At 43.3% G+C, this 27,085-nt stretch overlaps 1 protein-coding gene across 16 annotated transcripts in view; it reads right to left on the bottom strand.

Moving 5' to 3' along the window:
• Positions 1-27,085, bottom strand: part of LOC106605391 (regulating synaptic membrane exocytosis protein 2) — a 215,777-nt gene that overhangs the window by 15,955 nt on the left and 172,737 nt on the right. For 10 of the 16 annotated variants that reach the window (XM_045718553.1, XM_045718551.1, XM_045718556.1 and 7 more), the window contains 3 exons: positions 24,872-24,975; positions 19,073-19,236; positions 11,219-11,469 (listed from right to left, as the gene is read on the bottom strand). The exons of 5 other annotated variants lie outside the window; for them this stretch is intronic. In XM_045718553.1, the coding sequence (XP_045574509.1) occupies positions 11,219-11,469; positions 19,073-19,236; positions 24,872-24,975 (519 nt within the window). Of the gene's footprint in view, positions 1-11,218; positions 11,470-19,072; positions 19,237-24,871; positions 24,976-26,575; positions 26,729-27,085 lie in introns of those variants that run through there. One more of the 16 variants, XM_045718564.1, reaches the window with a different exon arrangement.

The following is a 27,085-nucleotide window of genomic DNA, read 5'->3' as shown; positions in this document are numbered from 1 at the left end:
GCACCAGCTGTTGTTTACATATATGCAAAGGCCCCCGCCCGTGTCTTACCAGAGGCTGCTGTTCTATCCTGCCAACAGAGTGTATAACCCGCCAGCTGTATGTTCTTAATGTCGTCGTTCAGCCACAACTCGGTAAAACATAAGATATTACAGTTTTAAAAGTCCCGTTGGTAGGATATACGTGCTTTCAGTTCATCCCATTTGTTGTCCAGCGATTGAATGTTAGCTAGCAGGACAGAAGGCAAAGGCAATTAGCCACTCGTCGCCTGATCATCACAAGGCACCCTGATCTTTTTCCGCGAAATCTCAGTGTCCTTCTCCAGCGAATGACGGGGATCTGGGCCTGGTCGGGTGTCTATAGTAAATCCCTCCCCTCTGACTCATTGAAGAAAAACTCTTTGTCTAATCTGAGGTGAGCTACCTCAGCTACCTCTGTACAGGTACCCCTGTATATAGCCTCGTTACTGTTATTTTATTGTTGCACTTTAATTATTTATTTTTCTATTTTCCTCTTTTTTTCATTTTTATTTTTATTTATTTATTGTTTACTTCAGTTTATTTAGTAAATACGGTATCACTTATTTTTTCTTAACTGTATTGTTGGTTAAGGGTTTGTAAGTGGCTGCTAAGACGGTGCTTTCCACCACCATCAACAAAAAACCAAATGAGTAGAGGTGATAGGTGATGTTCTGGCTCATGGTGGCCCAATGCCCTATTAAGATAATCGTGGACTACAGGAAAAGGAGGGCCAAGCACACCCCCATTCTCCCTATTCAGACACTTTATGTTGGCGTTTCCGTTTCATTTGGCAGTTACTTGTACATCAAACATTATATGTACCCATGCCAGAATACCCAAAAACACAACAGTCCAAAATGGAGAGGCACTGTCTGTCCAATACTGAGAACAGTTTGTTTTCATTTTGCAACGTTTTGCTAGTGTTCCCTACACGGTGAACATGACCCCTGGTGTTGCCAGCACCATAACTCCAATCAACAGAGTCATCACGCCAACCACAAAGAGTGTTAAGTAGTACCACTTAAACAAGAAGACATGTACTGTAATGTACTGACGGAAGAACATGATCGAGACAAAAACACATAATAAAAGTGGCCACGTTGATTCGGTAGGCATGGACAGGCACATGGGACAGACGTGTGCCAAAAGACAGGTCTCCCAGTCAGCTCACTCACACGTGTCCTGCTCTGCATGCTCAAAACAGCTTGTTTGGCCGTCCTGTTTTTCTGTAACTATGGCTACATTATCGTGTCTAACTTGGTTTTTATTGAATTCGAAACAAAAGCCATCATGTATTTGTGACAGAAAAGGCAAAACAAGGACATCAGTTAACATCATGGACAACGCAAAGCACATGGAGCACCTGTTGTACCATGTGCCATTAGACAACAAGTTATTCATTCAAAAGCAATATCAATAAGACATTCACTGCCTTGTGAATAATCACTCTGAAAGATGTTCGGTACATCAACATTGATCCTAATACAAACCTTTCGTTTGAGAAATCCTTTGTAGAAATGCAAAACTGCAGACTCAGAACGATGAGAATAAGATAGAGTTAACATATAAGACAAGTTAAAGGAAAGATTCACCCATTTTGAGTCTTATATTGTATTTGTGCATCTCTGACTGATGTTCTATCGATTCCTGGGGTCATTTCATGTTTTCATATATCCGAAATATTCACCGTTCAAGCAGGCAGAAATACAGCCGGTATGACGCGTTTTGCATCACATGACATGAAAACCTTCAATGACCCCGGGAATCGATAGATCACTCAGAGATGCACAACTACGATACAACATTCAAAATTGGTGAATCTTTCCTTTAAGTCCAGTGCCATAAAAGTAAAGGTTTGACTCAAATTGCTCTGTCTCCTTGGGTTAGTAACAGTTGTCACTGTGGTTCTTTCCTCATTGCTTGACAAGCCCCTCTCCAACTGGAAAAAAATGCATTCTCCAGTCAGTGTCTGTGAACCACATCAGATATCAGTCCACAATTCACAATGAAATTGTGAAGTGTGATTAGTAAAAGTGAAAAGTTTCAGAGTGAATATAAACTCCAGCTAGGTCATTGCAGATGTACTGTCCTACAGATAATTCAGTACTAACCAGAGCCCCACATTTGTGATGAGTGAGAGAGAGAGAGAGAGAGAGAGAGAGAGAGGGAGAAAGAGAGAGCACGAGGTAGCGTTATAGCAGTCGTTATAGCAGCAGTCGTTATCGCAGCAGTTGTTATAGCAGCAGTCGTTATAGCAGCAGTCGTTATAGCAGCAGTCGTTATGGGCAGTCGTTATAGGAGCAGTCGTTATAGCAGCAGTCGTTATAGCAGCAGTCGTTATAGCAGCAGTCGTTATAGTAGCAGTCGTTATAGCAGCAGTCGTTATAGGAGCAGTCGTTATAGCAGCAGTCGTTATAGCAGCAGTCGTGATAGCAGCAGTCGTTATAGGAGCAGTCGTTATAGCAGCAGTCGTTATAGGAGCAGTCGTTATAGCAGCAGTCGTTATAGCAGCAGTCATTATAGCAGCAGTCGTTATAGCAGCAGTCGTTATAGGAGCAGTCGTTATAGCAGCAGTCGTTATAGCAGCAGTCGTTATAGCGGCAGTCGTTATAGCAGCAGTCGTTATAGCGGCAGCCTCAGTGTAGTGTAGGCTACCTGGGAGCAGTGGTGCTCCATGCATCATCCAACACTATGTGTCTGGCCTCCTCTGAGATGAATTAGGAACCAGCTCTAAAAGGGGGTGGTGTGTGTGTGTGTGTCTGTGTGTCTGTGTGTCTGTGTGTGTGTGTGTGTGTGTGTGTGTGTGTGTGTGTGTGTGTGTGTGTGTGTGTGTGTGTGTGTGTGTGTGTGTGTGTGTGTGTGCGCGTGTGTGTGAGAGACTGGAGCCCAGATTAGGAGAAGATGAATTACCCTCCTCTGGACTCTAGAAGCTCAAAGTTCAGCTATTTTACAGCCTAGAACAGACACTTAGTTGAGGGACAGTAGAGCACCATATCTACATTCCAATCTATAAGTGGTGAGGCTGGTATGTACACAATGCATATTGGACTACTTCTGTGTGTCTCTTTCTCTCTAATGCTTTTCCAACAGAATTAGATATAACATCTCTGGCATGGCAGCTCTGCCTGAACACCAAGTGAGCCATCAGTAAGTTCAGACTGGAGAAAGACTCTGCTACTTCCCAGACAGACTTTATCAGGACTCAGAGTGTTAACAGAACAGCATAGAGAGACAACCCAGGGAGGGCTTGGGACAATACTACTATTTGTGCTGCAAGACAATAATGACTAGGTCAATCATACATGCCTTGCAGTCTGACCTGTGTGGTGGAATTATTGTAATCAAAAGGAGAGACTTTTGGATTTCTTCAAAACAATCAAACTTTATTATTTAATTAGTGCAGTAATGGAGCTGGTCAGTAATCACCTCTGGAGGTGATCACTGAGAACTCAACCAGCTGGTTTGAGCCACAGTATTTTATAGCAAAGTCCATCCTCCTTCAGTCTACATGACAAACAACAAATGTATGGAATGGGTCACAAGGTTAAGATTTGTATGAAAGATACATATAATTCACGGCTGACAGCATCTGCTGTAAAAACTGTCCTCAGGGCCTGGCCCCACAAATCCATACTGGAGCCATCTCCCCCTGGTACCCCAGTACAAAAACATTAACTCATGCTTTGGAATGCGGTATCACCCAAAGACATCGTAAATCTCCTGTCAGTGTTAAATCTCCCAGAGGCCCACTTTCAGTTCACACAGACACAATAGAGTTATAAGAACCTTATATTCTGTTGCATAAAACAACAGCATTATAACATAATCTTGAAATGTTGCTCTCACACATGACCTGAAGAAAGTACAATAGCAAGATGCAGATGTTTCTGGGCCAGAATGCATATTAATCAAGTGTCGTTGAGATCACAAGATGGCAATGCAATTCTGTAACTGCCGACACTATCTTTATCAGCACGTTTTATGACAACTTGCCTAGAAAGATGCTGAGATAGTAAATATGACAGATTGGTTAAGTTTAGGAGATCATGTTTATTACCCTACCTGTCCTATTTGAACATATCACATTTTATTAGTTACAATATCGGTACATTTGAAACACTGCATAAGGCAATAGACACAGCAACAATTTTCCAATGGCTTGCAGAATTTGAGGCACTAAAGTGTGTTTTTTTTCTGCTGAAGCAGATTTGGGGAGGAGGAGGTATAGGGATTTAGAGTCTTCTCCACCGAGGCTAGAGTGTAATTACCAGACTGCTGAACGAGGTGTGAAACAATCGAACGTTATAAATCAACTCTGTGTTTCAGCTTGGTCATGAGTAACGCCACGCCCACATGTGCACACACACACACAAGCGCACGCACACAAACACAAGCGCACGCACATACACACACAGAAAAACCTCAGCCCTATGAAGCAGCTATCACAACATGATTAATTACACCAACATGTTCATATGATATGATACCTCAACCTTATGGTAACCTTGAATTAACACGGCAGAATAGCGAATAACAAGGATAATACATTACATGCCTGCTACAGTAAGACAGTCCATTCTGCAGAAATATCTATTGATCAACACGTGAGAACTTTATATCTGTTACACGGAGCTATTTTAAGTAAGAACAAATACCATCTTCTAAGATAAAAGAATGAAAGGAACAAAGTGTGTGTGTGTGTGTGTGTGTGTGTGTGTGTGTGTGTGTGTGTGTGTGTGTGTGTGTGTGTGTGTGTGTGTGTGTGTGTGTGTGTGTGTGTGTGTGTGTGTTTGCACGTGACCTGTTGATGCCCACTTGGGAACAACCCCTGTATGTCTGTCTGTCAGTCAGACAAACCTCTGTGAGGCCAAACTGCTCCTATCCCTCCACATGGCTTCCATCCTTTGAATGCGCCCCTGAAGTCAGCGGCCAGTGCCTCTGGGTAAAGCAACAACAAAGTAGGCCAAAGAGAGAGAGTGCATCGCAGGGGGACCACATGGCTGAATCTCAATCCATTGGTTGGTTCAGAACCAAGACAAAGATTTGAGAGACGGACACACGGACATACTCATGCTGATGCACCTAAAAGCATTGAGTGAAATATTGATATGCTCTTAAGATTCGAGCTGAAAGGGGAAGTGCGTGTGTGTGTGTGTATTTTTCAGCAAGATCTTGACATGGACAGGCCTGCCTGACTTGTAGGAAAACATGATAATATAGATATAGATATATATATATACACACAGTTGAAGTCAGACGTTTACATACACTCAGGTTGGAGTCATTAAAACTTGTTTTTAAACCACTCCACAAATTTCTTGTTAACAAACTATAGTTTTGGCAAGTCGTTTAGGACATCTACTTTGTGCATGAGACAAGTCATTTTTCCAACAATTGTTTACAGACAGATTATTTCACTTATAATTCACTGTATCACAATTGCAGTGGGTCAGAAGTTTACATACACATTGACTGTGCCTTTAAACAACTTGGAAAATTCTAGAAAATGATGTCATGGAATTAGAAGCTTCTAATAGGCTAATTGACATCATTTGAGTCAATTGGAGGTGTACCTGTGGATATATTTCAAGGCCTACCTTCAAACCCAGTGCCTCTTCGCTTGACATCATGGGAAAATCAAAAGAAATCAGCCAAAACCTCAGAAAAAAAATTGTAGACCTCCACAGGTCTGGTTCATCCTTGGGAGCAATTTCCAAACGCCTGAAGGTACCACGTTCATCTGTACAAACAATAGTACGCAAGTATAAACACCATGGGACCACGCAGCCGTCATACCGCTCAGGAAGGAGACGCGTTCTGTCTCCTAGAGATTAACGTACTTTAGTGCGAAAAGTGCAAATCAATCCCAGAAAAACAGCAAAGGATCTTGTGAAGATGCTGGAGGAAACAGGTACAAAAGTATCTATATCCACAGTAAAACGAGTCCTATATCGACATAACCTGAAAGGCCGCTCAGCAAGGAAGATGTCACTGCTCTAAAACCGCCATAAAAAAGCCAGACTATGGTTTGCAACTGCACATGGGGACAAAGATCATACTTTTTGGAGAAATGTCCTCTGGTCTGATGAAATAAAAATAGAACTGTTTGGCCATAATGACCATCTTTATGTTTGGAGGAAAGCGGGGGAGGCTTGCAAGCCAAAGAACACCATCCCATCCGTGAAGCATGGGGGTGGCAGCATCAAGTTGTGGGGGTGCTTTGTTGCAGGAGGGACTGGTGCACTTCACTAAATAGATGGCATCATGAGGCAGGAAAATGATGTGGATATATTGAAGCAACATCTCAAGACATCAGTCAGGAAGTTAAAGCTTGGTCGCAAATGGGTCTTCCAAATGGACAATGACCCCAAGCATACTTCCAAAGTTGTGGCAAAATGGCTTAAGGACAACAAAGTCAAGGTATTGGAGTGGCCATCACAAATCCCTGACCTCAATCCCATGGGAAATTTGTGGGCAGAACTGAAAAAGTGTGTGCGAGCAAGGAGGCCTACAAACCTGACTCAGATACACCAGCTCTGTCAGGAGGAATGGGCCAAAATTCACCAACTTATTGTGGGAAGCTTGTGGAAGGCTACCTGAAACATTTGACCCAAGTTAAACAATTTAAAGGCAATGCTACCAAATACTAATTGAGTGTATGTAAACTTCTGACCCACTGGGAATGTGATGAAAGAAATTAAAGCTGAAATAAATCATTCTCTCTACTATTATTCTGACATTTCACATTCTTAAAATAAAGTGGTTATCTTAACTGACCTAAGACAGGGGATTTTTACTAGGATTGTCAGGAATTGTGAAAAACTGAGTTTAAATGTATTTGGCTAAGGTGGATGTAAACTTCTGACTTGAACTGTATATACAGTGAGGGAATTTTTTTTGATCCCCTGCTGATTTTCTACGTTTGCCCACTGACAAAGAAATTACCAGTCTATAATTTTAATGGTAGGTTTATTTGAACAGTGAGAGACAGAATAACAACAAAAAAATCCAGAAAAACACATGTCAAAAATGTTATAAAATGATTTGCATTTTAATGAGGGAAATAAGTATTTGACCCCTCTGCAAAACATGACTTACTACTTGGTGGCAAAACCCTTGTTGGCAATCACAGAGGTCAGACATTTCTTGTAGTTGGCCACCAGGTTTGCACACATCTCAGGAGGGATTTTGTCCCACTCCTCTTTGCAGATCTTCTGCAAGTCATTAAGGTTTTGAGGCTGACGTTTGGCAACTCGAACCTTCAGCTCCCTCCACAGATTTTCTATGGGATTAAGGTCTGGAGACTGGCTAGGCCACTCCAGGACATTCATGTGCTTCTTCTTGAGCCACTCCTTTGTCGCCTTGGCTGTGTGTTTTGGGTCATTGTCATGCTGGAATACCCATACACGACCCATTTTCAATGCCCTGGCTGAGGGAAGGAGGTTCTCACCCAAGATTTGACGGTACATGGCCCCGTCCATCGTCCCTTTGATGCGGTGAAGTTGTCCTGTCCCCTTAGCAGAAAAACACCCCCAAAGCATAATGTTTCCACCTCCATGTTTGACGGTGGGGATGGTGTTCTTGGGGTCATAGGCAGCATTCCTCCTCCAAACAGCGAGTTGAGTTGATGCCAAAGAGCTCCATTTTGGTCTCATCTGACCACAACACTTTCACCCAGTTGTCCTCTGAATCATTCAGATGTTCATTGGCAAACTTCAGACGGGCATGTATATGTGCTTTCTTGAGCAGGGGGACCTTGCGGGCGCTGCAGGATTTCAGTCCTTCACGGCGTAGTGTGTTACCAATTGTTTTCTTGGTGACTGTGGTCCCAGCTGCCTTGAGATCATTGACAAGATCCTCCCGTGTAGTTCTGGGCTGATTCCTCACCGTTCTCATGATCATTGCAACTCCACGAGGTGAGATCTTGCATGGAGCCCCAGGCCAAGGGAGATTGACAGTTCTTTGTGTTTCTTCCATTTGTGAATAATCGCACCAACTGTTGTCACCTTCTCACCAAACTGCTTGGCGATGGTCTTGTAACCCATTACAGCCTTGTGTAGGTCTACAATCTTGTCCCTGACATCCTTGGAGAGCTCTTTGGTCTTGGCCATTGTGGAGAGTTTGGAATCTGATTGATTGATTGCTTCTGTGGACAGGTGTCTTTTATACAGGTAACAAACTGAGATTAGGAGCACACTCTTAAAGGGAGTGCTCCTAATCTCAGTTTGTTACCTGTATAAAAGACACCTTGGAGCCAGAAATCTTTCTGATTGAGAGGGGGTCAAATACTTATTTCACTCATTAAAATGCAAATCAATTTCTAACATTTTTGACATGCGTTTTTCTGTATTTTTTGTTGTTATTCTGTCTCTCACTGTTCAAATAAACCTACCATTAAAATTATAGACTGATAATTTCTTTGTCAGTGGGCAAATGTACAAAATCAGCAGGGGATCAAATACTTTTTTCCCTCACTGTATATATATACTGAACAAAAACATAAATGCAACATGTAAAGTGACCTGAAATAAAAAATAGTAAAAGCTTATTTCTCTCAAATTTTGTGCACAAATTTGTCTCCATCCCTGTTAGTGAGCAATTCTCCTTTGCCAAGACAATCCATCCACCTGACAGGTGTGGCATATCAAGAAGCTGATTAAACAGCATGATCAGTACCCAGGTGCACCTTTTGCTGGGCACTCTAAAATGTACAGTTTTGTCACACAACACAATGCCACAGATATCTCAAGTTTTGAGGGAGCGTGCAATTGGCAATGCTGACTGCAGGAATGTCCACCAGAGCTGTTGCCAGAGAATTGAATGTTAATTTCTCTACCATAAGCCGCCTCCAACGTTGTTTTAGAGAATTTGGCAGTACGTCCACCCGGCCTCACAACCGCAGACCACGTGTAACCACGCCAGCCCTGGGCCTCCACATCTGGCTTCTTCACCTACGGGATTGTCTGAGACCAGCGACCAGGCAGCTGATGAAACTGAGGAGTATTTCTGACTGTAATAAAGTATTTTGTATGGAACTAATTCTGAATGGCTGGGCCTGGCTCCCCAGTAGGTGGGCCTGGCTCCCAAATGAGTGGTACTATGCCCTCCCAGGCCCACCCATGGCTGTGCCCCTGCCCAGTCATATGGAATCCATAGATTAGGGCCTAATGAATTTATTTCAGATGACTGATTTCCTTATATGAACTGTAACTCAGTAGAATCGTTGAAATTGTTGCATGTCGCTTTTATGTTTTTATATAATATTATTTTTGATAGAAATACAAATATAACTTTTGCAGGTGTTCATTAATTTCCAGAGAAGTTGTGCACTTGCCAAATAACCATTGAGACACTATAGCCAACTAATGTATTATACAACCACATCATGGATGGGGTTAGAAATGAGAAGAGACAAGTGAACAGATAAAGACATGACGATGCGCTATCTAGAGACCCTATCAGGGATATTGTCCATATCCCGACAAAGTCAGTCACTCAAAGAACTTCAGAAGCTCACTTCAGTCACGAGTCAAAAAGGGGCGAAGGAGGAGAGAGGTTTTACTGACAGGGCTGTGGTGCAACCATGACAGAATGATGTGCTGCTGGGCAATCAGTACGAATGATTACAACTACAAAGATATAAGACTGGGGCCCATGCCATGTGCCTGTCAAATCATGGGTTGGAGGGGTAAGGCAGCGTCACGTGAGTGACACACATATACACACGCACGCACACACACACACTCATTCCCCACCTCCCTTTATGTTCAACCCTCAGTGGACACGACTGATGAAGAAGGGAGGAGTGATCATTGACCATAATCATCCCAGACCTGGGCTGCGTCCCAAATGGCACCCTACTCCCTCCATCGTGCACTACTTTTGACCAGCATATAGTGTATGGGGCACTATTTGGGACACAGATTTTGATGACAAAAAAAGGCCATTTAAGGTGTGAACAAATGACTCCTTGAGACAGCAGAGCGTCACCTCTCAGGACCTTGGGTATGATTGAAGCTGACTTTCCTACAGATGGACCAGACCTCAATCAGGAACAACTCGTGACCAAGACAACCAACCCATCCACCCACCTGCAGCACTTTTTATTGTTGCATTCAAGTTCCACTCTCTCAAAATAACAATAGAAGTCCATGTAAAAAGAACCAACATTATATTCACGGGCTTTGCTTTGTGTGATATTAACTGAGGAACGTGTTATGAAAATAACTTATGATGATTAACATTTTCAGGTCATCCATTGGTGTAAATCACTGCAATAATGGTCTTTACCAGTCCTTTCCTTCAGAAGGAGTACATTCAATTGGCCTAGTTTTTTAATTGAGAGGCTACGACAATGTGTTACTCTCTAGCCTCACTTTGCTAGGTGGTTTGACTGTTTTCATCATTATCTCGCTCTCTCCCTCGCTCTCGTTTTCTCTCTTGCTCTCTATTGCTTTCTCTCGCTCTCTCTCGATCCAATGATAATCAGCTCATACTGTTCTGATACACCTATGAGAAGAGGTTCTCCTTCGAGTATTCATGACAAACATTGTGACACAAATGAAATCAAATGTAAAACGTTTCTCTCCCACCGGCTGCGTCTCCACCAGTCAGTCTATGAATAGACCCAGAGTGCTACATGATACGGAGGCCCTTAAGAGTAGAGTATCTTGAAAACATGACTGAGAACAGAAAAAGAACATATGTAACTGAAGCCACCTCTCTGCCATGTTAAACATAAATGTAACTGCAAAACCACAGTTTCGAAAAACAAGAAAAGGAACCATTATTTGAACATCACGTACACATCATTAACAATCCATTGCGATGGTCTGCATGTTGTTTCCTTGTACAATTCTGTTCCTGCAAATAAAAAGAATCATAACAAAGGGTTTCAAGAAAGGAAGGGAAATGTCTCTACAGTAGGATTGTCATCATCTAGGAGGAAGAGAGAAGTGATGAGGATAAAACACATCCATGTCATCCTAGACATCCTTCCAGCTCTGGTTCCAGAACTCCTGCAGACAGAAAGATGTGCAAACTGGAGGAAAAGGAAAGAACTGAGGTATCATATGACATTCATTGAAAGAGAGAGAGGAGCAGAAAGACATGATACACAGACAGTGTCGTAGTACAGTACATCAGAGAACAGAGGGAAGGACAGAGGGATACATATCCCAAGTGACTCAGGCACGCCTACCTGTTTGGCTGAGCTGAGAGGTACTCCTGCTTTTCCGCGAGAGGCCAACCACTGCTGCCATTTTGGCACCAATACTGGAGCGTCTCTTCTTATCCTCGTCCCCGCCTACCATGCCCACGCCCGTGTCCGATTGGCTGCCGTCCGTCTTCTCCAAGTTACACATGTCTCCACCGATGCTTGTGCTCTTGGTCATGTTCATACTCCCTGACGACGTGCCCAACTGCCTGTTTTTCATTTTGGACGTAAAGTCACTGTCAGCCACACACCACCATGACAGGGGCAGGCCAGGACAGACAGGATAGAGGAGAGGGAGAGGAAGAGGAGGTAGAGGAGAGGAGGTAGGAGAGGAAGAGAAGAGGGAGAGGAGACAGGGGTGGAGACAGGGGAGGAGAGAAGAGAAGACAGAGGAGGAGAGAAGAGGAGACATGGGAGGAGAGAAGAGGAGACAGGGGAGGAGAGAAGAGGAGACAGGGGAGGAGAGAAGAGGAGACAGAGGAGGAGAGAAGAGGAGACAGGGGAGGAGAGAAGAGGAGACAGAGGAGGAGAGAAGAGGAGACAGGGGAGGAGAGAAGAGGAGACAGGGGTGGAGACAGGGGAGGAGAGAAGAGGAGACAGAGGAGGAGAGAAGAGGAGACAGAGGAGGAGCGAAGAGGAGACAGAGGAGGAGAGAAGAGGAGACAGAGGAGGAGAGAAGAGGAGACAGAGGAGACGAGGAGACAGAGGAGGAGAGAAGAGGAGACAGGGGAGGAGAGAAGAGGAGACAGAGGAGGAGAGAAGAGGAGACAGGGGAGGAGAGAAGAGGAGACAGAGGAGGAGAGAAGAGGAGACAGAGGAGGAGAGAAGAGGAGACAAGGAGACAGGGGAGACAAGATAATGAGACCGGGGAGGAGACAGGGGACGAGAGGAGACAAGGACAGGATTCAGCTACAGTACAGGACTTAGGGAATAGGTTTAGGGACAGGGCTCAAGGTTCTCTGGCCTGAACTTCCCACAGATGGGTCATGCACTGGATGGGTAGCTGGTTGATTGATGCATTAATATGGCTGTTTTACTGCTTTTGTGATCATTGTAAAATGAGTACATATACAAAACAGTAAAAAATGAAAAGTGAATTCAACTAACATGCAGAAAGGTACAGTAAAAGCCTGTGACACCTTGTTCCTCCTTCAACCATCTAAAATGAAACAGTCATATTGTTTGAACAACAGAAGAGCCTTCACCTTTTTAAGAAATTAGACATCTCAATTCTAAAGCTCTAAATTCTAGTCTTTCTACCTTTTATCCCCAGCTTCAGATGAGCTATTCATTATGACTGGCAATCTGTTCTTATTTATTCTCCTCAGGATTCAAGTGATCAAGGAGAAGATGTGAAGTTTGACCCTGATTCATGAGCACGCTTACAATTCGTGGAAGACTTAATTTCAATGCTGCTGAGAAATTATTCACCCCCCCAAAATATATATTCTGCTTGAAAGGAAATAGGTGTCAAAATGGTCTCATTTTGGCTCACAGTGCTAGATTTCAAGTTTGAGAGACAAATGATATCCTTTACCATGGGTTTCAGTATCCTGTACCATGGGTTTCAAGTCCTATTGAGTATAAATGAGTATAAATACGTGGTAAAGAGCCGCCCGAGGACAGGAGTCGTCTAAAACTGAGGCTGACCTAAAACACGCAATTGTCTCATCCAGATGATTTTAAGAAGAGTCAATAGGGTCAAACTTAAGAAAAATCAATGCCCTTTGACAATTACTTCTTCAATTATTTCAATTAGGCTCCTCTCTTCCTCTCCCGTCTCTACCATTCACGTCTGTGGCGTTAGTGCTCTATTCAGTTTGAAGCTGTTACATAGGCTACTTCCCTTAATTGCTCTTAAGGTGATTATGTAGGGCTCATGTATCCTCACTCAGTGAAGGGATGTTTCTGCTTCTGTATGAACTGAACACGTCCACTGGGTTCGTCCAAATCGGCTATAGATACTGAACTGAAAGAGGCACAGTGAATACTGTACATCTAAATGACTATTTTAACCTCATATCATTTAGCTAACATTAGTTATTTACAAAAATAATCTATAATACATGCTACAATTCACCAACTATGGATTACTCTGTTTAACTATGAGTTTCTATCAACCAGCACTACATATGTAAGACATAAAGCTCCTCAGAAATCAATCAGCCTATAAGCCCACTGTATTAGCTCAGTGTTCTGAGGGAGAGAGGGGTATGCAAGTGAGAAGTAAGCGATCACTGTCTCTGCACACTCATGAGCTTATTAAGAGCACGAGAGAGAGAGAGAGAGAGAGAGAGAGAGAGAGAGAGAGAGAGAGAGAGAGAGAGAGAGAGAGAGAGAGAAGGAGAGAGGAGAGAGGAGAGAGAGAGAGAGAGAGAGAGAGAGAGAGAGATGGGTTTAACTATTTGCACATCATTACCACACTGTATATAGACATAATATGACACTTGAAATGTCTTTTGGAACTTTTGTAAGTGTTATCTTTACTGTAAATTTTGTATTGTTTATTTCACTTTTGTTTATTATCTATTTAATTTGCTTTGGCAATGTAAACATGTGTTTCCCATGCCAATAAAGCCCCTTAAATTGAAATTGAATTGAATTGAGAGAGACAGAGAGAGAGAGAATGACGGAGAACGGAGAAAGAGAGAGAGAGAAAGGAGAGAGAGCATTTCGCAATATAGCTGCTGTTATGATACTGACAAAGTTCCCTGGCCTAACCCCGTTCATCTCAGTCTGAATGCAGTACGGTACCAGCGAAAAGTGCTTCTATTGAGCTCAATCGCCAGTCAGAGATGGAGGTGAATGAAATCTAGCCTACAATATTCTCTCTCTACTTCTCCCATGAACTCAGCAGAGATGACAGAGCATTTATCCAAGCTTCCTAGGCTGTCAGCTCCTCTCCGAATTTGTATTATTCATTCGTTTGCGAATGTAGGAGAATGAATGTAGGAGTTTCCTGATGCAATAGAAGACTTGTTGTAACTAGCTAAAACTATATCAGAGGAAAATCTTCTCTACAAAATGAAAATCTGGAATGTTCTACTGGAAAACAGCCTTCTTTAACTTTGCCACCCTATGTTGTTTTGCATGGTCATGGTTGGCACTGCCTACAGTCTCACTACAGGAGGGTAAGGATGTTAATTAGGGTAGATGTAAATTACAAGCACACCTCATAAAGCCCATTGTTTATGAGAGTAAGTAGTGTTAGTGAGAGCTGCTCTGTCGTGGATTACATAGAGGATTATGTATTAGTCTCCAAAAAAGCACATCGGAACCTTTGATGAAGAAGTGACTTCAAGGCCAACAAACACAGTGGGTTTTCTTTGGCATTTTCACCTATGCTTTTTATCTCCACCGTGGTGGTGTTGTTTAACCTACTGACACAAAATGACAACAGTGAAGTTGTGGGCTGCTCTAATAGATAGTCAAATATTAATGTGAGATCAATATGGATCAATATGATTCCTGTATTGATCCCATCGATATGATTATGTAAGCAGCATTTCTATTGCCTGGCTTCATCCTACTTCCCAGATAGACAGATCTCCAACAAGGCTATACATTGCTGCAGTTTATCTGAGTCCTTAGTTCAGGTGATGGTCTATGAGAACTAAAGCTTGCCTCAAAGAGAGCAGCTTGGAACACTGAGCCTCTCCAGAGACTGGAGGGACTGGTTTCATCCCCAGCTAACTGAACAAACCAACACTGTGTTCCTTCCTTGTCATGCAGATTGTTGCTGTGTGTTTCATTTTCATCTAGGCCAAGATGTTCCCTCAGCTAAAACAAGAGCTGCACAAGTATTTCTGTGTGTTCACGGGCCAACAGGATTTAGTCTGGTTGGCTCCTATCCGAGGCGCTGAGCAGCATTTTAATGCACGTTCAGTGTAGGTCTGTTCTTAGGTAAAAATAGCACAGCCTCCGCACATTTTTGATTTAGACTAAAATACTTCAACAAAAGCATGAAAATGCTTGAACTGAAGTTGAAAAATATGATTGAAAGGATAATTTTTTCCTCAAAACAGCTTTTCAAATGATTAATACTAATTCAAGCTAACTGTAAATAACTTCAGTCACTGAACTGACAGCGACTGACAGGCACCTTGACAACCGAATGATGAATGATGAATGTCAGATATGGTCATCTCAGGAAAAACAGACCTTATCTTTCTCCCCTCTCCCCTCCTCAGCAGCCTCTACTGTGGGATCTAGACAATCTTGTCTTTCTCCCCTCTCCCCTCCTCAGCAGCCTCTACTGTGGGATCTAGATAACCTTGTCTTTCTCCCCTCTCCCCTCCTCAGCAGCCTCTACTGTGGGATCTAGATAACCTTGTCTTTCTCCCCTCTCCCCTCCTCAGCAGCCTCTACTGTGGGATCTAGATAACCTTGTCTTGCTCCCCTCTCCCCTCCTCAGCAGCCTCTACTGTGTGATCTAGATAATCTTGCAGAAAGAGCGGCGCTAAAACTGAGGTGATGCAGAAATAATTGGTTTCTATGGAAACCGTGCTCCCGGTCAGAGAGTTTGCGTGCATACTCCTCTCCTCCTATCTACATGAGCCACAGACACACAGATAAACGGCTGAGTCTCAACGTTGAGTGACTGGGGAATAAGAACAGGATATACTGAGATATGCCTTGTTTCATCTTTCTCTGTACAGCTTCCCTTGAGTTTAAGTGTAGAGTTGTTTATACGTCTTTGAGGGGGTGCAACTCTACCTCTATTGTTAAAGACAGATTTGTCCTTCAATGTATTAGTCTTTACTTAAACTCACAAGAATGAGCAGTTACCCAGGTAACAATAATGGATTAAATGGAGAAGAAGGAGGTGTGTGTGGGAGGTGTGTGTGTGTGTGTGTGTGTGTGTGTGTGTGTGTGTGTGTGTGTGTGTGTGTGTGTGTGTGTGTGTGTGTGTGTGTGTGTGTGTGTGTGTGTGTGTGTGTGTGTGTGTGTGTGTGAGAGAGTGCGCGCGTGCATTGGTGCAAAGCGTATGACAGAAGAGCTTGTGTTGTATTATACACTTTACATGAAATAAACATGTCCATTGATTTATCCCTATTATCATGTGATTACATGCGTGTGGTAAAAAGGTTCTTTATCTCCTTGCTGTAAATCACTAACACATCAACTGAACTGAGAGGAGACGTGAAACACTGATCTTGAGATTGGATTGTGAAGACTATGAACGCAATAACCGTTTCCCAGCATAAAACCCTCAAAGGAAAAACTGACAATAATGGCTGTCATGCATGTCCCTGAGCAATCGACGACCACTGTAGCTATTCACTATGCTTATTGGGTTATTGAAGAGGTTTGGGTTTCTATTCACTGCCCTTGTATTGCCAAATGTTCATTCGTTCTATTAGAAAACTGCCCATGTAGTACTCTAGTTAGCCTTGTTCATCTCACCTCTTATATATCAAATTGTTAAGCCAATCGAGCGGAAAAGCCACTCAAATAGTGCTCCTGTCTGTCTGTCTGTCTGTCTGTCTGTCTGTCTGTCTGTCTGTCTGTCTGTCTGTCTGTCTGTCTGTCTGCCTGCCTGCCTGCCTGCCTGCCTGCCTGCCTGCCTGCCTGCCTGCCTGTCTGCCTGTCTGTCTGTCTGTCTGTCTGTCTGTCTGTCTGTCTGTCTGTCTGTCTGTCTGTCTGTCTGTCTGTCTGTCTGTCTGTCTGTCTGTCTGTCTGTCTGTCTGTCTGTCTGTGATCCTGTATTGTGTAGCAGAACTGTTCTGTCTCAGCATCCCTGTTAAGATCTCCATAATAAGGCTGGTTGAAAGCATTACCTTGGAGCACACAATAACGGAGTAAAAGAAAGGTACACAGCAGCATGAGGAAAAACACTTCATCAGAACCCTGTGCTCTCCATCTCTCCATCCATCTGCTTTTCATTCACAAAGAGACTCATTATCCAATCCATGCTCTCTGATGCTGTTTCACTGGAGTACTAGTTTGAAGGGGCAACACAGGCTTTTACTGTACCTCTACCCAGAACATTACTATTACCATCAACCTTATGGGTTTTCAGTGATCGTACGAGGTACTGTACAGATTACAAAGAGAGCAGCTGAAAGCATTAACAGCCAGGATTGAAGAGAGTTGAGTAGTTGTGGACTGGGTTATAGGGTTAGGGGGTCAGAGTCAGGGTCAGCTGAGTTTACAAGCACATAGAGCCAGGCCCAGGCAAGGAAAAGGACATCATACTGACCCAACACAGAGGTACAGACAGACAACAAGTGATTTAGCAACTGACTGACTACAGCCTAGTGTACCATAACTTTGAGTGGCCTGATTGTCTGTCCACATCGGTAACACTTTACTTAATAAGATCTGAGCATTTTAGCTTGATGTGTTTTTTCAAAACCAGACTAAAAATAGAGTCTATGTGTAAGAAGCTCTTAGTTCCCACTGTGAATGCAATGTAACACTGATTACATCTTATTAGACAGCTAAACTAATCTGTTAGCCTGCTGCTGAGAAGAACTCACAGGGTTCCAAATCAATTTGTTTTAATCTTGACATACTTTTACAGCCTCTTATGATGACTATCCTCCCTGTTGAAATGAAACAACTGTCATGTCTGTAATATAAAAGTATCATGTAAAACATTATGGGAACATGATAACTGGCATTGCACATAATAATGGATTGATGTTAGATTCATGTTAGATTGAGGGTAGACTGGTAAAGTTTGACCTGACTGAGGTTGGATTGAGATTAGATTGAGGTCAGGTTAGGTTTGACCTGAGATTGGATTTAGGTTAGAGTGAGGTCAGGTTAGGTTTGACCTGAGGTTGGATTGAGGTTAGATTGAGGTCAGGTTAGGTTTGACCTGAGATTGGATTTAGGTTAGAGTGAGGTCAGGTTAGGTTTGACCTGAGATTGGATTGAGGTTAGAGTGAGGTCAGGTTAGGTTTGACCAGAGGTTGGATTGAGGTTAGATTGAGGTCAGGTTAGGTTTGACCGGAGGTTGGATTGAGGTTAGATTGAGGTCAGGTTAGGTTTGACCGGAGGTTGGATTGAGGTCAGACTGATGAACTAGTTAACTAGTTACCTGAGGTCAGTCTCTGAGAACCTCCTCCGCAGCATTTCCTCTTCATCCATCTCCTCCTGTGACTTCTGTGTGACTACAGTGGTCCTCCTCTGACCTCCTTCCTCTTTAGCCTCCTCCTCCTCCCTCTGTTTACCCTGCCCTCTATGTGTACCCCCCTCTCCCCCCCCCACCTCTCGCCCAACTTCCTCTTCCTCCAGCACCTCCCCCAAATGTTCATCCCCTTCCCGTGATTGGTTCCTTGATTCGGAATAGATGAGGACGTGACAGAAGCGCAAACGCGGCGCATGCAAAGCAGAAAGGAAATTAAAGAAAGGTATATGAAACCAAACTGCAGAAATAAGGTCAACAATGAGACAAAATGTAACAAACATAAAACAGCAAAACTAAAATGAACTAAAAGCAAAAAAACGATACATGCATATCTGTTTCAGTTATGTTTCAACACGAGACAACCCATACAGCATACTACATGGTTTCACACCAGTATGAGTTACCAGTTACGGGCAAACCCCAACCTGAAGCAGTAGAGTTCAAACATTTAGCTCTATTTTCACCTAGGCAGAGCCAAACCTGAACTCACTGGACGGTGGGAAATAGCACAATGCTAGCTGTGTATTTCCCCCTAAAGTTAAGAAACCAAGTGAAAACTCTTTTCATTGTGGAAAATGTCTGTACTTGGCAACTTTAGTTGCAAGAAAGCTTCACGGCCTTTGGGGTTTGCCCATCCCTGGCAAGACACAGGTATTAGATCTAGGGCTTCTGTCTCCCCTTGGTGTGTTGCTGCTTCCTACCTGATCTTCTGCTTTCCCCGCGGCCGTTCTGACTGGACAGACATGTAGCTCGTGCTGCTGAACCGAGAGGCACTACTGGTTCTCGACACAGCGGACACGTCGCTTACATCACTGTCCGAAGACTTGGCTGACATGTTGTCTAAACCTCGATGACCATCCCTCCTCTGTAAAGGAGAAACACACACCACTCAGCATACGACTAAAAATAGACTTGAAAATACTACTTTGTGGTAATTATTTTGTCCCTTGATGAGTTTTTCCCCCTATATACACTGATTATAAAGAACATTAAGGACACCTTCCTAATTATTGAGTTGCACCTGCCCTTTAACCCTCAGAACAACCTGAGCAAATTTCAGGTCTGCTGAGCGCAAACTTGAATGTTGTGAAAATTCTGTGCAACTTCAAGCGCGCGTTTACTGTGAACACTGAGGCTGTACCCGCTTTAAGTTAGTTGACAGTGATCAAGTCGGCTACTATGGCTATTTGATCATAATGCAGGCCAACCAGAGTGACCTAGCATTAAAAAAAAAAGAAAATGCATCCCATAACATTTTAACATGGAAAGAGCTGTTACATCATTCAGTCTACAGTAGCAACCAATGTGTGGTGTTCAATGTAGGCTACATTACATGAGATTAAACAAATAAAACAAAAAAAAACATGCAGGGCTTGACCTTTATCCACTCAGACAAGGAGGTGACTGAAAATGTTGTTGGGTTGTTTGATGCAAGAAACCACTTTGCAAAATAAAATGCATTATTATTCTACATTACTACAGAGAATCAGACTAATGATGCCTATTGGCTACTTAGCTTATTCAAGCCTGTCTCAAAATACAACACTGCCCTTAAGACAAAAAAAGCTCTTTATGCTAGCTCATGTTGACTCCAATGCTTCTCCTTTGGGTGGTGGACCATTCTTGATACACACGGGAAACGATTGAGCGTGAAAAACCCAGTGGAGGCTACTGAGGGGAGGACGGCTCATAATGGCTGGAACGGAGCAAATGGAAACCATGTGTTTGATGTATTTGATACCAGTCCACGGATTCCCGCTCCAGCCATTACCACGAGCCCGTCCTCCCCAATTAAGGTGCCACCAACCTCCTGTGCACCTGGCACCATACCCCGCTCAAAGGCGCTTCAATCTTTTTTCTTACCCATTCACCCTCTGAATGGCACACATACACAATCCATGTCTCAATTATCTCAAGGCTTTAAAGTCCTTCTTTAACCTGTCTACTCCCCTTCATCTACACTGATGGAAGTGGATTTGACAAGTGACATTTTTCCATTTAGCAAACCCTCTTATCCAGAGCCACTTACAGGAGCACTTAGGGTTAAGTGCCTTGCTCAAGAGAACTTCGACAGATTTTTCACCTAGTTAACTCGGGGATTTGAACCAGCAACCTTTCTTGCCCAACCTCTTAGCTACCTTAACCGCTAGGGTACCTGCCACCTACATAAGGCATCATAGCTTTCACCTGGATTAATCTGGTCAGGCTATGTCATGGTGGTCATAATGTTTTGAACACTCAGTGTGTGTGATGTAGATAATAAACTATACTGCTAAAAGAAATAAAGGGAACACTTAAACAACACATCCTAGATCTGAATGAAATAAATAATCTTATGAAATACTTTTTTCTTTACATAGTTGAATGTGCTGACAACAAAATCACACAAAAATAATCAATGGAAATCCAATTTATCAACCCATGGAGGTCTGGATTTGGAGTCACACTCAAAATTAACCTGTTGGGGCTAGGGGGCAGTATTTGCACGGCTGGATAAAAAAATGTACCCGATTTAATCTGGTTACTAATCCTACCCAGTAACTAGAATATGCATATACTTATTATATATGGATAGAAAACACTCTAAAGTTTCTAAAACTATTTGAATGGTGTCTGTGAGTATAACAGAACTCATTTGGCAGGCAAAACCCTGAGACATTTTCTGACAGGAAGTGGATACCTGATGTGTTGTATTACCTTTAAACCTATGCCATTGAAAAACACAGGGGCTGAGGAATATTTTGGCACTTCCTATTGCTTCCACTAGATGTCACCAGCCTTTACAAAGTGTTTTGAGTCTTCTGGAGGGAGATCTGACCGAACAAGAGCCATGGAACGATGATGGCCCATTAGACAACTGGCGCGCGAGTTCATGTCTTTTTTCGTTCCAATACGTTATAAAAGAGAATGCATTCGTCCACCTTGAATATTATTCATGTTCTGGTTAAAAAAGGCCCTAATGATTTATGCTATACAACGTTTGACATGTTTGAACGAACGTAAATATATTTTTTCCCCTCGTTCATGAAGTGAAGTCCGGCGGGCTTAGATCATGTGCTAACAAGACGGAGATTTTTGGACATAAATTATGAGCTTTTTTGAACAAAACTACATTCGTTATGGACCTGTGATACCTGGAAGTGACATCTGATGAAGAGAATCAAAGGTAATGGATTATTTACATAGTATTTTCGATTTTAGATCTCCCCAACATGACGTCTAGTCTGTATCGCAACGCGTATTTTTCTGGGCGCAGTGCTCAGATTATTGCAAAGTGTGATTTCCCAGTAAGGTTATTTTTAAATCTGGCAAGTTGATTGCGTTCAAGAGATGTAAATCTATAATTCTTTAAATGACAATATAATATTTTACCAATGTTTTCTAATTTTAATTATTTAATTTGTGGTGCTGACTTGACTGCCGGTTATTGGAGGGAAACGATTTCCTCAACATCAATGCCATAGTAAAACGCTGTTTTTGGATATAAATATGAACTTGATAGAACTAAAAATGCATGCATTGTCTAACATAATGTCCTAGGAGTGTCATCTGATGGAGATTGTAAAAGGTTAGTGCATCATTTTAGCTGGTTTTATGGTTTTGGTGACCCTGTCTTTGAATTGACAAAACATTACACACAACTCTTGTAAATGTACTGTCCTAACATACTCTAAATTTATGCTTTCGCCGTAAAACCTTTTTGAAATCGTAAAACGTGGTTAGATTAAGGAGATGTTTATCTTTCAAAGGGTGTAAAATAGTGGTATGTTTGAAAAATTTGAATTTTGACATTTATTTGGATTCAAATTTGCCGCTCTTGAAATGCACCTGCTGTTGATGGAGTGCACCACGGGTGGGACGCTTGCGTCCCACCTAGCCCATAGAGGTTAAAGTGGAAAACCACACTACAGGCTGATCCAACTTTGATGTAATGTCATTAAAACAAGTAAAAATGAGGCTCAGTAGTGTGTGTGGCCTCCACGTGCCTGTATGACCTCCCTGCAACGCCTGGGCATGCTCCTGATGAGGTGGCGGATGGTCTCCTGAGGGATCTCCTCCCAGACCTGCACTAAAGCATCCGCCAACTCCTGGACAGTCTGTGGTGCAACGTGGCGTTGGTGGATGGAGCGAGACATGATGTCCCAGATGTGCTCAATTGGATTCAGGTCTGGGGAACGAGCGGGCCAGTCCATAGCATCAATGCCTTCCTCTTGCAGGAACTGCTGACACACTCCAGCCACATGAGGTCTAGCATTGTCTTGCATTAGGAGGAACCCAGGGCCAACCGCACCAGCATATGGTCTCACAAGGGGTCTGAGGATCTCATCTCGGTACCTAATGGCAGTCAGGCTACCTCTGGCGAGCACATGGAGGGGTGTGCGGCCCCCCCAAAGAAATGCCACCCCATACCATGACTGACCCACCGCCAAACCGGTCATGCTGGAGGATGTTGCAGGCAGCAGAACGTTCTCCACGGCGTCTCCAGACTCTGTCACGTCTGTCACGTGCTCAGTGTGAACCTGCTTTCATCTGTGAAGAGCACAGGGCGCCAGTGGCGAATTTGCCAATCTTGGTGTTCTCTGGCAAATGCCAAACGTCCTGCAGGGTGTTGGGCTGTAAGCACAACCCCCACCTGTGGACATCGGGCCCTCATACCACCCTCATGGAGTCTGTTTCTGACCGTTTGAGCAGACACATGCACATTTGTGGCCTGCTGGAGGTCATTTTGCAGGGCTCTGGCAGTGCTTCTCCTGCTCCTCCTTGCACAAAGGCGGAGGTAGCGGTCCTGCTGCTGGGTTGTTGCCCTCCTACGGCCTTCTCCACGTCTCCTGTGGTACTGGCCTGTCTCCTGGTAGCGCCTCCATGCTCTGGACACTACGCTGACAGACACAGCAAACCTTCTTGCCACAGCTCGCATTGATGTGCCATCCTGGATGAGCTGCACTACCTGAGCCACTTGTGTGGGTTGTAGACTCCGTCTCATGCTACCACTAGAGTGAAAGCACCGCCAGCATTCACAAGTGACCAAAACATCAGCCAGGAAGCATAGGAACTGAGAAGTGGTCTGTGGTCCCCACCTGCAGAACCACTCCTTTATTGGGGGTGTCTTGCTAATTGCCTATAATCTATTCCATTTGCACAACAGCATGTGAAATGTATTGTCAATCAGTGTTGCTTCCTAAGTGGACAGTTTGATTTCACAGAAGTGTGATTGACTTGGAGTTACATTGTGTTGTTTAAGTGTTCCCTTTATTTTTTTGAGCAGTGTATTTTAAATAGTCTATTGCAAGGTTTATAGTCTTGTGGGGAAGGAATTTATCAAAGTATTACTTAGAAAATTATAAGATAAAGGACAATAGAACAAACTTTCATGTGGCCAAAATCTCCGCTTTCAACGTTTCCTTGGCTTTTTAAGGAGATCTGTTCGTCCTAAAACAATTGTTAGCCAAAGAGCAGCTCATTCACATTCATTACGGCCAATGTTCTAGGAGGAGGACACAGAGAAATACTAGGTTATATAACCAAATAATCTTGAGCGATAGTAAATTGTTCTCCCAGTTTAGAACATACTGTTTATCCATTAGTTCAGGTCTGTAAAGCCAAAATGTAAGCTAATCAAAATCATTTGGCATAAACAAGAAATGGGAAAGGGATATCTTTCTTAATTTTTTTACAGCAAGTTGGTGAACCAAGACTTGATGTTAAAACAAATTCGAATCATCTGCAAAGAAAGAGATTGTATATTAAAAGCTCCTCTGTGTCCAGAGGAGCATTACAGTTTGTAAACATACGGTTGTAGTTCGTGGCACTCCTCACAACTAACACAACTGAGAAATGTTTCATTTTCCACCTGCTTTTTATAGAGCTATAAGTGTAATGCATGCTGAGTGTATTCCAGGGCAGTAGTTCTCATTCCACACACTTAAAAGGAAGACAGGACAGGATGGACATTCTTTCTCTTATAAGGCTTGGCTCGGGCTCTGGTGAGGCCCCCAGGCTGTCTCTTTATAAACACACACTTCACTTGACTACTGTCTGTGTGACTCAGGAAACAGTCACCGCTACATTCCATGGATTCACAGGGTTGATATAATACCTCATGCACGTACGTATCCTTGTTCATGAAGCTTATCAAATTGTGAATACTGCTGGAATGGGTGTTTGGAAAAAAAGTGTTTTACATTTGTTGATGTCGCGCCGTGGGTTTGAGTATGATGCGGTTAACATCCTGCTCGGCTTTGATTTCTGCACGGGCCACATTTACTGAACATTTTCTGTGTGAGCCGTAAGTCAGTGTGTATACAAGATGTCTACTTAATGACCATGTTATGAATAGAATAGGAAGGAAGGGCTGGTATTGGTCTTGCCTTATGAATGATAGTCCTGCTTCACATGGACGTGGTAATGTAACTCCAAGTCAGTTTGTTGGTAGAAAAAGTGTGATGCCAACCATGTTATACTTATGGAAGGGAAAGAAGGGCTGTGTCACTGTGTCTTGCCTTGTTGTAGTCCTGTTCCAGTCTGGAGTCGGACCCGGCCCCCTGCTTGAACTTGTTCACCTTCAGCTTCATCTGTCTGGTCCTCTCCTCCACATCCATAGCACCTAGGGAGCAGAGTGGTCAGTGGAGGTCATACTCAGGAATAGGGAAATCCTGGTTGGAAGACTCCCAGAATCACAAGGGAATAATCCATTATCTTAATCCATTATCTTAATCCATTATCTTAATCCATTATCCTCCAACCAGGATTTCTGGAAAACCTGGGAATTTGTGGGAAATTCACGGTTTTCTGCAACGCTACTCAGGAACAGTCTTTTGAAATGTTTTGGGGGTTCTGGTATAAAGCACTGACTGAACAAGTCCTCAAGATATCAGCATAAAACTGGTTTCTACTTAGATTAAGGAACCCCGCATTACTATGATCCAAAGACTTATTCGGGTATCATTTTCACATGGCAATGTTATTGTATAAAAGTGCTGCATGCAGCATTCAGAGTTAGTTCACCCAGACACCAACAATCAGTCAGTCCATGATGTCACATAACAGCCGGAAAAATGAACAGTAGGAAAACCCAAACAACAACTTGTAAGAGATATTCAATTTCATAATGAAGGTTCACTTGGAGTTTAAGTGAAGGGTTTGAATGAAAGGTGTCAGTTATTCTGTGTCAAAATCTCAGACATGCTCTGTTGGGTCTGGAGCCCTAACTTTACTATACAACCTCTTCGTCATAGTTTATTTGACTGAAATAATTATTCATAATATTTATTGTAAGCAGCCACCAACCTCACAGAGGCTTTGGGGGCAAAACGTGACTGTCCACGTGCCACAGTGAGCATGTCAGGTCAGTCAGGTCTGTTAGGTCCGTCAGTCAGGTCAGTCAGTCAGTCTGTAGTGCGGGGAGTATTCAGATCAGAGGAACCCTATTCCCTATATAGTGTTCCTATGTGGCTCCGGTCAAACAGACTAGGGAATGGGGTAGGTGCCATTTGGGACGGCCTCACTTCGTGATGTCAGGCAGACTACAGTAACTCTAGCTATCTTCCCTGCATCACCATTCTCTGGACACACTTTCATTCTCTCTACTTTAGATTTGTATGATGGCGGTGGGGAGAGGAAAAACAGGCGCTTGAGAGAAAGAAAACACAAAAACAAAGAGCAAATGAATGTAGAAAGATAATAGATGGGACGAAATGAAGGAATGATGGGAAATGAAAGGACAGCATCCATGTTAGTTTTTCTGCAACATGTGAATATGATTTCATGTCCTGTCCGTCAGCTTTGTATGACAGTTGATGAGATATGACCTTATGCTGTAGCTGAACAACAACAGGCCTTGTAAAGACAATGGTACAGAATGAGATGCACTTTCTGCCATCTTGGTGGCATATCAGGGTCCCTAGGTTGTATTTGTACAACATGCCTCAATTAAATGGCAGGATTGAATATAGCCGAACAACAGACATGTTACAATGAACACAGTTGACATGTATGACCATGCATGCTTACATGTAAGCAAGCACACACAAACTGAGTAAAATCCATCCCCTCCGCCAAAAAATACATCTCCAACAAGCTCAATCAGCAGGGAAGAATGGACATGAGAAAGCAGGAGTAGGCGGGATGAAGAAGAGAAGGAATGAGGAAGACGAGGATGAGAAGGGGGTAAAAAGGGGAGGCATAGAGAAGAAGAAGGGACAGACCTGAGCTGGTCCAACCTGGTGAGTCCGTGTCTTCTGGGGTCACATGACAAAACACAGATACAGACAGAGGACAGGAAATGGGAGTGAGAGGGCTGACACCATGGACAGGAAGTGACATCACTGTGGAGGGCCCTCTCTCACAGTGGCCGCTGCACAGGTCAGGAGGGGGTCAGAGTGGGGGGGGGGGGGCATGATAGGGAGGGGGTGGCACAAAAACGACAACAACAACAAGCACAGAGCACAACAACACAAACAAAATCATACAGCACAACAAAGAAAGATCACACCAACACAAATTGCACTAATGGACAGCCAAGGAGAAAAGTGAAGAGAAGAGAAGGGTGCAAGGCAGGCCGGGAGCGGCTGGAGTAAAAGACCTGTAGTGTTATTGAAAAACAAAGAGGGGGAAAGGTGAGCTGCTGTGTACTGTCCAGAGGAAAGAGAGCTGAAACAGTCAAGTAGACGTTAAGGATGGGAGGAAGAGCATTGGAGCTGACAAAGCAGACAGAA

The sequence above is a fragment of the Salmo salar genome, chromosome ssa05, assembly GCF_905237065.1.
Source record: "Salmo salar chromosome ssa05, Ssal_v3.1, whole genome shotgun sequence".
Classification (NCBI taxonomy): domain Eukaryota; kingdom Metazoa; phylum Chordata; class Actinopteri; order Salmoniformes; family Salmonidae; genus Salmo; species Salmo salar.
This window is presented reverse-complemented; position numbering and strand designations above follow the sequence as displayed.